Source organism: Wyeomyia smithii, chromosome 3, assembly GCF_029784165.1.
Source record: "Wyeomyia smithii strain HCP4-BCI-WySm-NY-G18 chromosome 3, ASM2978416v1, whole genome shotgun sequence".
Lineage (NCBI taxonomy): Eukaryota > Metazoa > Arthropoda > Insecta > Diptera > Culicidae > Wyeomyia > Wyeomyia smithii.
In genome coordinates, this window is record NC_073696.1 from 203,274,064 (window position 1) to 203,286,482 (window position 12,419).

The window sequence follows — 12,419 nt, forward strand, 5'->3', positions numbered from 1 at the left end:
ATACATCTTTTAGAAATTTGCTACCTCCGTTTTCACCATGCGTATGAACTAATCATAAAAAACTTATTCTTAACTTGTTCTTAGCCTACTCAATCTAATAATATGTAAAAACTTTAGATTACACGCTTCCAAAAGTTGATGCAGCCACTCTTGAAATTTGCTTCCGACGAAGAACGCTTCACAGCGGTAGGCAACGAATTCCAGTTTACCACACCTCGAACGAACATCGAACTGGCGTAACAAGCCGTGTTGTTGGTTGGGATCACTAGGTTTTGCAACCGACGTCCACGGCTGTGGATAAGCTTACGGAACAGTATAACAGGAGATTCCGTTCGCAAAAGATTCCACAGGAAAACACATGATCGATGCGCATAGAAATTCTCCAAAGGACATCCAACGAGGTTTTTCTGCAGGTGACTCACGTGATCGTACACGCAAAAGTTGGATGGTGTAAAACCAGTACAAAATTGTGCGTTTTCAACGCAAAAGTTGATGTAATTTGGAACCAGTACAATGATTGCATGTTGGGCATAACGCAATTACTGCTCTAGCGTTTCTTTAATATATTTGGCAGCTCCTAACTACTACACTTGAACAGTATCAACTGGTATCAAGCAGCATTGCAAAGCGAGTGAGAAGCAAAACCTTTCACCTCATTTCTGCTTGAAAACGAGACATATGCTACGCTTCTCAAGTCTTTTGCACACACGCTTTCGAGATACTCTTTCTTCTTCATGCATTCCCCGCAGCATGCACGCACCGTCAGTATGAGTGACACTAACAACACTGGTATCATGTATGTACAGCACGGGTATCTTGCTCATTTCGTAAAGCGACGAGACCTTGCGCGTCGCAATACGAACCGAAAGAGAGTATGTGACGTGTCTAGTCTTGTCGCACGTAAATGGAAATTCTACGAGCGAGAGAGAAATTTCTCTCGTCGCTTGAGAAAAAAGCGCGTGCAAAGGATGACAAATAATAATTATTCACAATTTACAAGTGTTGCCATAAAAAATCGGCAACGCTTTTGTGGCTTTGTGGAATGGAGGGTTTTGCTAGTTTTGCGGTGAAGCTAGCGTTGATTACAAAATGTTGTTAGCGTAATTTTGTTTCGTTTTTTTTGAAAATCATTCAATGGTACTTTTAAATGATCAAATCCATCGAGATAAATCGTTCGAGTATTATAGCTATTTAAATCTAGTGAGTTCACAAGTAGTTGATTGCTGCTTGCACTGCTCCATGAGTAGCAGTCACTAATACACTCGACGTGAGAAATAAAGTGTCGGTATATGATACATATTCTGATTTTGATTTTCATTTGTCAATGTATTCGCAATACAGCTGTTGCGTTATGCGTTTCACACATTTATTGTGCGATTTCTGTGCAACATTTGTGCGAATCGGGAAGACACAATGATTGTACAAGACTTCAACTTTTGCGTGTAGCGACTCAAACCGTAGACGTACCTAACACAACAGTTTAATGCCACACGTAACCGGTCAAAGGAGCTTGCGCTAGGCCGAACATGGAGGACATCACCAAATAAGAAATGCGGTAAGATCAAAGCCTTGAATAGAGTTAGTTTGGTGGCTGTTGGCGCCGAGGAGGTACAGCAGTACAGCGTTCTAAGACTTGCATATATTTTTCCACATTGTTAAGCAATCAGTTCTTCCCACTGCAGGTCACTCTGGAAAATAAATCATAAGTTGCTGGCACTGTTAGACCATTTGATGGTTTCTCCATTCATTGTCACTTCAGATGTTGGCAAAATAGAGGATCTGCGATGTCGGCTTGTGATTAACAGTGCTTTACTCTTTATTGGATTCACATGTAGTTCATTTCGTCGAGACCAAGCTGAAACTCTTTCGAGATCTGCATTCATCATCCTGACTAACTCGCGCACACAAGGGCCGGGTCGCCCGATGTAGAGTTGTACGTCATCAGCGTAAATTTGTATAGAGCAGTACTTCAGCACCGTCGGTAGATCGTTGATATGACAGCAAAAAAGAAGAGGGCCAAGAACGGAGCCTTGAGGAACGCCAGATGGCACATCAACACAGCTAGAGAAACGATCACCGCAAAAAACTGTCTGCTTTCGTCCATGCAAGTACGATTCCATCAGGCTTACGGCGGTAGTGGAGAAATTGAACTGCATATGCAGTTTGTTCAATAATGTGCCATGTGGAATAGTATCAAACGCCTTCAAAAAGTCGAGCAGTAGTAGTATACCAGCACCTTTTTTGTCGATAATGGCACCTAAATCATCGGACACCCGGAGAACTGCGGTTTTGATGCTTTGTCCTTTACGAAATCCAGCTTGGCAGTCGGTCAACAAGCCATTGGCTTCAATGTAGGAAGTTATCTGTTTTTTAAGATTTTTTTCGAAAGCTTTCGACAACGCGCAGAGTATGCTGATAGGGCGCAGATTGTTTATGCTGTTTAAATGGGCCTTTTTTCTTTAATGGCAATACTTTCGCGTGCTTCCAGGACTCAGGGAAAGTTGAAGTCTCGATGAACATGTTGAAAAGATGCGTAATGTGTTGCACAACTAACGGTAGGACGATCTTAACAAAGCTAATGGGCAAACCATCCATCCCAACAGCATTTGATTTGATATCGTAGATGGCGTTTACAATTTCCCAGTAGCGCACACGTTGGAAGCAAAAGTTATACGGCGATGCTGGTCCCAAAATGGTTGCTGCTTGTCGGGTACTGTTCGTGAAGTTTCCTGAGAAAGTACGATTTACATCATCTGGATCAAACTCGCAAGGCCGAGACTGCTTGTTTTTTCCAACACCAAGACTTTTAACGCGTCGCCATAGGATTTTTGATGGGATTTTGATATCCAAGAAACGGTTTAGATATTGCTGTTTGGCTTGGTTGACTTTCGTGTTGGCGCGATTTCTCAGCACCTTGTACCGTTGACGCTTATTGTTTTTCAAATCTGGTGGAGCTTGCAACCAGTCCTTGTACGCTAGGTCACGTTCGAGCAGGGATTGATGGACGTTTTCGGTGAACCATGGATTGTACCGACGGTGACTGTTACTGAAACGAAGAGGGATGCAAGAATCATGCACTCTTTTAAGGTGTGCATTGAAAAATTCTATGGAATCATTAGGGTCCTCCATGGCATAAAACTGGTGCCAGGGGATAGACAGAATAGCATCTTCCAAAACGTGTGGGTCAAAATTTACATAGTCTCGGTAAGTATGCAGGTTGGTAGGTCGAATGATGTCAAAATCCACTGATACAAATATCAAGTCATGCTGTGATAACGCTGGAAAACCGACCTGCCCAAACCGTAACACTTTCTCATTACTGTTGGTTAGGAACAGATCTAACTGTGAGCACCCTCCATCGTGGAAAAATGTTGGTTCTTCACTAACGGATGACATGGAAAAAGAGTTGAGCATCGCATCGAAAAGTGTACGTTTAGTATTGGGACGTAGTAAGTCAGTATTGAAGTCACCCACCAGAAATACATGTTCGTAGCGTACTGCAATGTTAGCCAACTTCTCAGCCAAGAAAGATGAGCAATCATTCTCCGGAGGATTGTAGATGGCCATTAGTAGAACCTTAATGTCACCCACTCGAAACTCTAACGCAAGACACTCAGTTTTGTCCGTGGAACTCTCAGTTAGCACTTTTCTGTCGTACTTTGAAGTGTAAAAAAAAATCACAGGAGGGTTGTGTGCAAAGCCACGACCGCAAGGTTGAAGTAGAATACTTTTACATGAAAGATAACCCGGCTGCTTGCGTGTCACCGCTTGTTAAGCACAGTATCAACAAATCGTAATAAACATCACACTGCTGTGCATTTGCAGCAGCATCAAACCTCGGTTGTAGTTTATTAATAACCATTCATTATGCTCTTCCAAATACATTTAGTAGCCTTAAAAAAGGCCGATTGCTGCAATTGCAATTTCCATTCAATTATTGCATAAATGCTTCATGGTCAGATATGCCCGCTGCAACTGCTACACTATTCGTAGCCATGCCACAGTTGTTGACCGCTATACGCAGCCATTGGTAACGCTGCTCTGCATCTGCTGGCCCAGCTGCTATCGATGCTGAGATCCGCTGCAACTGGTGCGCTATCCATTGCTACGCCACAGTTGTGGCCGCTATCCGCTATCGCTGGTATCCACTGCACTGCTACTGCTGCTGCTAAGAGATGACTGCTGTTGTCGCTTTCTAAATCTATTATGAGCGGCTTCGGCTGAAACAGGCTCTTATATAGGCCAAATAGCATATACAGGTATATGATTCTGTCGACCGTGCTTGGGAAGCAATCATATAACGACCAATCAGAAGTCTAATTTTTCGTTTTGACAATATTTTCAATAGTACAATAGTTTGAATAATAAAATTACAATTATCTTCATTTGAGAAGAATCTTAGATGATTTTCCAATCTATTGCTGCAAGAACGAAGGAAATCCATCGAATACTAATCGATTTATTAGCATTTGAAATTGGACTTATTTTTCACATTTTCCGGTTTTAGATTTTCATTTCACATCCCTATGTAGCCGAACTTCCTGAGAGAAGTATTCTACTTCAAAAATATGGCAATAGCATTAAAAAATGACAATATCATTAATCTGTAGGTTATCTTAAGCGTCGAGCTGACTAAACTGCTACACCCTTTTCATATACAATCTTGAACAGCTGAACGATCGCTGCACGATAAATCGGTTTTGCTCATAGTGACAATTTTATGAGAATTTAAGTCAACAGATGGCGGCACTAACCGTCGAAAATCGGTCGTGTTCAAAATGTATGAAAAATATGGAAGTTAGGTATCTTGTTCTAGTTATCTTCGGCGTCACACAGGACAAATAATAAGATGTCCCGTTTATTGGTTTGTCTGGCATATATTGTTTCTGAAAATGTTTCATTTTGGTGGAGCACAACAGCTAATCGACGCAAAGTGCTGCTTCATTGGAACTTACTGGAAGGTTTGGTTGACATAGTTAATAATTGGTCGAACTTTATATAGCTTATCGTATCCAGAAGGTCCTTCACGAGGAACTGCACTGTCGTCTTGGATTGCTATTAATGCATACTCAATCCCATTTTAACGAACACTAGAATAACTATTAACAGATATAACATACAAAATTCCTACAAATTTGCAAATTTTTCACGGTGTAGTGTTTAAAGTTGTTCCAATCTCTTCCAATATCTTCGTTCCAATATCTAAATAGTTGAAGTATTTAAATGAAGTGTCCAGCTCTTTGAACTTTTCAGGTAGGGGATCGTGTTTAAAAAGATGAAAGACTCTGGCAGTTTTTTGTCTTGTTGATGATTTCTTTAAATGCAGACGCAGCTTCGACTCAAAAATATATGACTTTAAAAATGTAGAACGCGATGGCCAACCTTTTTGTTTACCGTTTTTTGGGGCGGTTGGCTAAATGCGCGTCGCATGTGTAAGATAATTAAGTCCTTTGTAATCATCGTCACTATCAAATCATCTAAAATGTCACAGTCCAGATTCGTTTCATTGTCAAGCTCCTGCATCATCAAAGCTTCGATTCCTGTCGCCGTTTCATGACTGAACAAAAAACAGATCAAAAAAACATACTTGGCATCAGCGAAAATTTTTCATGTCGGCAGTGCCCAATGCCGCCTCCAGGCGGTCTTCGCTATTTTGTAAATTTTTCAGTATTTTAAAGTTGAATAGAAACAAAACTTATACAAACCTGAAATATAAAGCAATTGAACAGCCACTGATAATTATTCTGAATCAAATTTCTCACTAATAATCTTTTAATTTGAAATATCATTGCAGGATGAAGCGCAAAATAATTAATTTTCCCGATTTAGTCATTTGTTCACGTTAAAAGTTTGATGGTTGCTATCGTGCGATTCAGATGATCATGAAACCGCAGATAAACATAAGAAAAAGTGATGTCAGTTCATTTTATGAGAAATAAGTGTGAACAGACGTTTTGATGAAGAGATATTGAGTTTCTGATGAAGGCCGTCTAGAGGCAGCACTGGGTATCAGAGGGTTAAGCACTCTAATATTACCTATTGGAATCATAGCTTTGTTTTCTTTTTGCCATTAATTTAGATAATAAAGTTCCGATGACAATAAAATAAACCATATTTCTTCATTGTTTTTGAGAAACTTATTTTTTATCACTAATCCTGAAGCAAACTTCATTTTCGCCAAAATAGAGTAAAGCATCAGTCAGAACTTAACATGAACTTTGAAGTGGAAATGAAGTACGACATAGACTTCTCCTGAACTTTCGTGCTGATTAAAGGTACGGATAAAATGCTAACCGAACTTTAATTTCCGGCGGCTTTGAAGTTCACGTGTGAACTTTATGTGAATTTTAGGGTTCCAATAAAGGGGAACAAGCAGCTTCTCATGAACTTTCAAGTTGCTTTCAGGTGTTGACGGTACTTTATTTAGAATGTAGTTCGGTTTGTGAGAAATGTGTTCTGTTGTTCAGCAAGAAAGTTCCACGGAACCAAATCTGAACCTTATGTGAACTTCTAAGTTCGTGTGTTAAGTGAAATTCGAACTTCTGATTGCTTGGGCAATTCAAGTAAAATTCATGTTAAGAATTTCACGACTGAAACAAACTTGCTTGATATTTTGACGCACATAAATAAATGCTCAGAATTGGTTCCATTAATGTGTTTTACGGCTTTTTGAATTTTTAATAATTTTTTTATCGTTCCAGAGGATAATTTTAAGATTATTTTTGGTGTAATTTTACGTACTGTAAACACCATATGCAATAACTTTTATTACACAGTTACACACAAGCCTGATCTTATTAAAATTTGTACGATTACATTCTCGTAAATTTATATTGTTTAATGAATACAAAAAAAAATGAACTTACCTGACGGTTAGTGAGTTTGCGCACTTGTAACAATTCCACGTGGAATCGTTCTGAAAATGCTTAATTCTAAACCAAAACTTTTGATTCTAATGAAACATAGTATGAGCTTTCGACTGGATGATATCGACTAAATGATGATTTTCAAAAAAAGGCCAAGTACCTATTGAAGAGTCATGTGTCCTTTAATCGAAAGCAAATACCAGGTTTTATTGAAACCCAAAAAACTCATTTTTTGTTATTTACCAATTTAGTGTAGAGATAATTGCACAAATGAGTTGAATGTCGACTAAGAACAGGATATCTTCAAAAAACATGAAAAAATCATAACTAGTTACGGTTTCAATACATTACGATTCGCGTCTATTTAATTCTAGATATGGCAAATGACTGTAGTACTACTTAAAGCCTGTCACAAACTATATTGTTCACTATTCGGGTTCTTATTTCTATATCGGCTGTCGGGGAGTTCGCTTGAGGAAAACTTTCTCAATCATGCTTCACCCTAAGCAGAATGTTTCGTATCCGAGCCGAATACGCGAACTGATCTGGTGCATTCGGATCGAGTATTGCATCGGATTAGAGAGTTTACTGGTTTTGCTTATTTTGCGTCATTTGATTCGGAACCGTTTAACAATTTTGACACTTTTTACTGTTGTCTCACTACTTTAGACCACTAAACACTCAGTTTGAATATGCAACGCGCTTGTTGTGTGTTTGGGTTTTCTAGATTATAAATAGTGAATCTTTCATACCATAGGGACACATAGTAAAACCTAATAGACAATTATCGAAAGAACCTAAATGTATCAACTTAAAATTATCGCTGTAATTATTTTTAATTATATACAATCAATATATACAAATTAATCAGTATTAGGTTCGTCTTCCGCGCTGTGTTGAAAATGATTGTAGATAATTGAGCATATATTTGTTTTGCTGTGCTATGAAATACTTTCGTTGGATCGCAACTCAGGATGACTTATTCGGTATGATGTTCTACTTCTGAGAACGTGACCTTACATTTTCTTAATTCTAACATGATCATCTAAGTATAATGGATGAAATGAGCACATCGTTCGGTATTTTTGGCAATCGGCATTATTCATCTTTAACGGAACGAACCTTACTTAACGAGAGCGTGAAATTATACTAAAGGAATCTTTCTTCGTGTCTGGTGTGCTTTTAAAGCTCCGATAGCACAATCACAGTTACGTATGAATCATTTCTTCGATCAAACTAGAATTTAAAAACAAACATAAACTTAGCTTTAAGCTCGTAAATTGTACAGAAAAACATTTTGAATGTTTTCATCATCAAATTAAAACGGTAGCATTTGTGCCTGACAAAGAATAGTGACTGGTAAATCCTTGTGTGATTTTGGGTATTGCTGCTCTAAAATATGGAGACGCCTGGTGATATACTGTTACCCTCTGTTGGCGTACACTTATTGTGCGAAATGAGATTCTTTGTTTTACGAACAACGTTATCGCAACAATCAATTTTGCTCCCTAAAAATCACCCCCATTAGATAGAGTCCAAAAACCGACTAAATCAACATGCTCCACGTGTCCCCAGGACCAGATAAACCGCTGATTCAGTCCCCGGCTGACCACCGCTAGTAGTAGCAGCAGCAGCAAATTGTCTATTCTTCGATCCGGTGACCATCGCAAATTGCTGGCACCACCGCTAGCGGCCGACACCGAATCGTTCCGGCCATGACTGTTGTTGTTTCGCCGCTCGGTGGTCGGAATAGGTTTCAACGTCATTACGATCTGCGTCGTTGCCAAATCTCTGTCTAATTGGTGATGGTGGTTATTAACATTGTTGTGGCTTGTAACGGAGATACCCGCTCGGTGGTGCTTTTCGTGAGAATCGCCCATCCCGGATGATTCGGACAGATCCTCATCGTCGCTGTTGTGCGGTTCACGTTGATGTAGATGCTGCGACTGAATACCCAACTGGGAGTCTTCGATTTCCCGTCGAATCTGCGTCCTCTTCAGGCTGTTGCACAGGTCTTCGCTGCAGTAGCAGTAGTCGATTTTGTTGGCACTCTTGCAGTCGTTTATGGATAAATTTTCACCACATGTTCTCAGCTCCATATCACCTGAAAAAGGGAACAGAGTTGGGAAGTTTTTTTTTAAGGAATTATCTACACGGGAGAACTATATCTTTAAGCTACATACTGCCGAATTAGATACAAAAGTTTTCGAAGAATAGTGGAGTTGAAAACATAAGACATAAATTCAAAATTTGGTGCAAAGCTTGAACGTAATCAAAAGGAAATTGGGTCCTGAAGTTTAAAACGGTTTTCTGATTTTTATATATCAGCTGAAAGAGTGCAATTTTCTAAGGAAAACGTGATTTTAAAAAAATGTTTATCGTTTTTCTTCGATTTTAAAATGAAAAATAAAAAACTGCTCGAAATGCCTTAAATGACAGTTCTCTCATATACCGTACATGGGCGAAACGTCAACTTAGACCTTTCGAGCAGTTTTTTCACTCCTCATTTAAAAATCGAAGGAAAACGATAAACATTTTTTTAAAATCCCGTTTTGCTCAGAAAACGCGGCTTATTCAAATGATATATAAAAACTGGTATAGCTTTAGGACCCAATTGTAATAAAACATAAACATCATTCAATAATAGTTAATTATATTTTTGTCCAATAAAATGTTGAAATTGTAACAATTAGTCACAAAATCATAGAAACCTTGATTTCATGTTTGTATACTAGCACGCTTGAAAATAAGTAGCATCAATTTCTCTTTGGTTGTAAATATTTATTGAATCGGTTCTATCACGACAGACATTGCGTCGGTTGGTAACATTGGCACATTTCACGTTATGCCTTGCATATTAAATTTGAATAATTGCTTGACAGCAACGAGTAAGTCAGTCAGTAAGGCAGTAAGTTTTACTTTTTTTGCCTTGAACGTGCAACTTTAGGGTGCTATGCAAATTTATCTTGTTCCACGAAAAATAAAAAACTGCGAGAGCAAAATTTTTTGATTTGTTTTTTGATCCTGCATATTAATCTGGAGCATTCATTGACCTGTAATAAAACGGCACAGTTCCCAGAGCAGCCAACCTCATCGCTGTCTGTAGTTCTTCCGCCTGTGCGGATTGGGAGTGACAACAAATTATTCGTCGAAAACAAACTGAAACAAACCACGGCATCGAATCAGAACGAGATAGCGACGCACTCAGGCGCACCAAGTACTCTAGGCGAAATATCATTAAAATTAATTTTGCATGGGAGATAGGGTGGATGGTGAGGACACAGGGACAAGGTACGATGTCGAAGTTTTTTGCACCTACATACGGTGCACTCTAGCGTGCGTAACCGTCGAAACATTTCCATGGGTCGTTATGATGGTTGCTCAGGACTAGGGAAAGTGGCAGCTTTAGTGGATCACCATAATGCCACGTCATGCTAAAGAAAGAAAAAAAAAGGTTTGCATGGTTAGCACAAGGACGCCTGGCGAACCAATATGCAAGAACTCGCTCAGTAAGCTCGCATCAGGTTGCTCGTTATGGTTGTAGGATTTGGTTTCTCTGTTTACCTATTTCGAAATAATTGAAAGCGGCGCCTCGAATGTCATTAAAACTTTAAAGCATCGAGTTTCATAACAAGGCAACCGAGTGCTGTTTCAGGTGAGAGGTTGAATGTTATGGACTATTAACACCCTCGTCTGTCTAGTTTCGTTAAATTAATAAAACAAATCAATATTGGCAGCGAACCTTTATCGAAAATACAATTGCAGACGGATTACGGATTTCTTCTCAGATTTGAACGAAGTTTGGCAATATCTTGTTTAAAATGTAAGGTTGCGTTTCTCACTAATGACGACGTATTTTCTCGAACGTAAGGACTTCTTCAGAACGGATCAAAATTCATTTGATTAATAAATAAACAAATAAATCCAATCGATATAAATTCAAAGGAAAAATTGTAAACAATTGAACATTTCTTAGGGATAACTTTTTCCGATAAATATGCTTAAATATGATATGTATAGAATTAAAACTGGTTTCGTAAAAATGATATATCTCGAGATTGACTCACATTATCTTGGGGTGATAGTTGTTCCTTTCGTGAAAATTTTCAAGAAACATGATGAAATTATCAAATCCATGCATATAAAAATGGGGTTCTATCTGTCTGTCTGTCTGACTCATATAGACTTGAAAACTACAGAACCGATCGACATGGAAATTTGTATGTAGTTTGAGACCCCTCCCTCCTCTGGAAGGGAGGGCTACCGTATAAATAAAACACAAGTTTTTGCATAACTCAAGAACTAATCGAGCAAATGAAGCCAAACTTTGCACGTTGATGTATCAAGAAGCAAGAAATATTAATGTGGTAGTTTGATACCCCTCCTTGCTCTGGAAGGGCTTCCAAACAAACGAAACACAAATATCTGTATAACTTGAGAATTAATCAAACAAATAGAACCAAATTCGGCGTGTGGTGGTTCACGAGAGCAGCAATAAATATGAATGTGGTAGATCGACACCCCTTTTTTCCTAGAAAGGGAGACTCCCATACAAGTAAAACACAAATTTCTAAATTTGTTAATTAAATAAAGTAATCAAGTAAATCGAAGTGAATCGAAGTGAATTTGGCATGTGAAAATTTCTGGGGGTAAGGAATGTTTCTATGGTGGTTTGACGACCATCCCTCTTCTGGAAAAAGAGGCTTCCAGACAAATGAAACACAAACTTTTGCATGACTCTAGAATTTATCAAGTAAATAAAACTAAATTTGGCATGTGAAAATTTTTGGGGAAAAAATTTTTCATGGTGATTTGACACCTTTTCCTTTTCTGGAAGGGAGGAGTCCTACACGGGTAAAAATATTTTCCCATTTTCATGACCTTTCAGGTCATGAAATCATGAATGTTGTTTTCCGACAGAATCATGACCTATGATTCATGATATCATGATGTCAACCCCGAATATCATGAGCTATGAAAACCGTTTTCAAGAAGGTGACTCATGGCCATTATAAGCGTAACACATCGCTGTCGCATGGACTCATAGAATCATGAGTTATGACTCATGATACCATGGGTTGGACTCTGAATATCATGAGCTACTCAGAGCGTTTTTATAAATACGACTCATGACTGCTGAAAACGTAACACATATCTGTCAAACTGCGCGCCGGTATATTCAGTTATTTGCAATTTTAGAATTCGTGATTAATACCGTAGGTGGACTAGCATATTTCATGTGCAAAACAAGGTTTTCGCGAGTGAACGTGTTGATAAAACATATGACGAGTGTCCGGTTGCATAAATTTACTCAACACAGTATTATCAAGTGCGGTTGAAACTGAACAACTGTGGCAGAGAACATACGGTCGGAAAAAAATTCGGATCGGAGATCGAAAAGGATAGAAAAAAGTAAACAACTACTGATACCAGGTTTATAATATAATATGCCTATTGACGTAGTGCGCTTATACAAATAACCCGTAAAGTTTGTATTTTCCATCAAGCCCAGTTTAGAGTTCCTTCGCTTGAAATGTAAACTCGTTGTTGTTG

The 12,419-nt window shown here is 38.7% G+C and overlaps 2 protein-coding genes across 3 annotated transcripts in view; one reads left to right on the top strand and one right to left on the bottom strand.

The window, feature by feature from the left end:
- The window catches only part of LOC129733212 (coiled-coil domain-containing protein 174), a 111,311-nt gene that overhangs the window by 90,008 nt on the left and 8,884 nt on the right, over positions 1-12,419 (top strand). The gene's annotated exons all lie outside the window — the stretch shown is intronic.
- The window catches only part of LOC129733214 (uncharacterized), a 115,638-nt gene continuing 110,422 nt past the window's right edge, over positions 7,204-12,419 (bottom strand). For both annotated transcript variants that reach the window (XM_055694879.1, XM_055694878.1), the window contains one exon: positions 7,204-8,970. In XM_055694879.1, the coding sequence (XP_055550854.1) occupies positions 8,375-8,970 (596 nt within the window). In that variant the 3' untranslated portion in view covers positions 7,204-8,374. The remainder of the gene's footprint in view (positions 8,971-12,419) is intronic.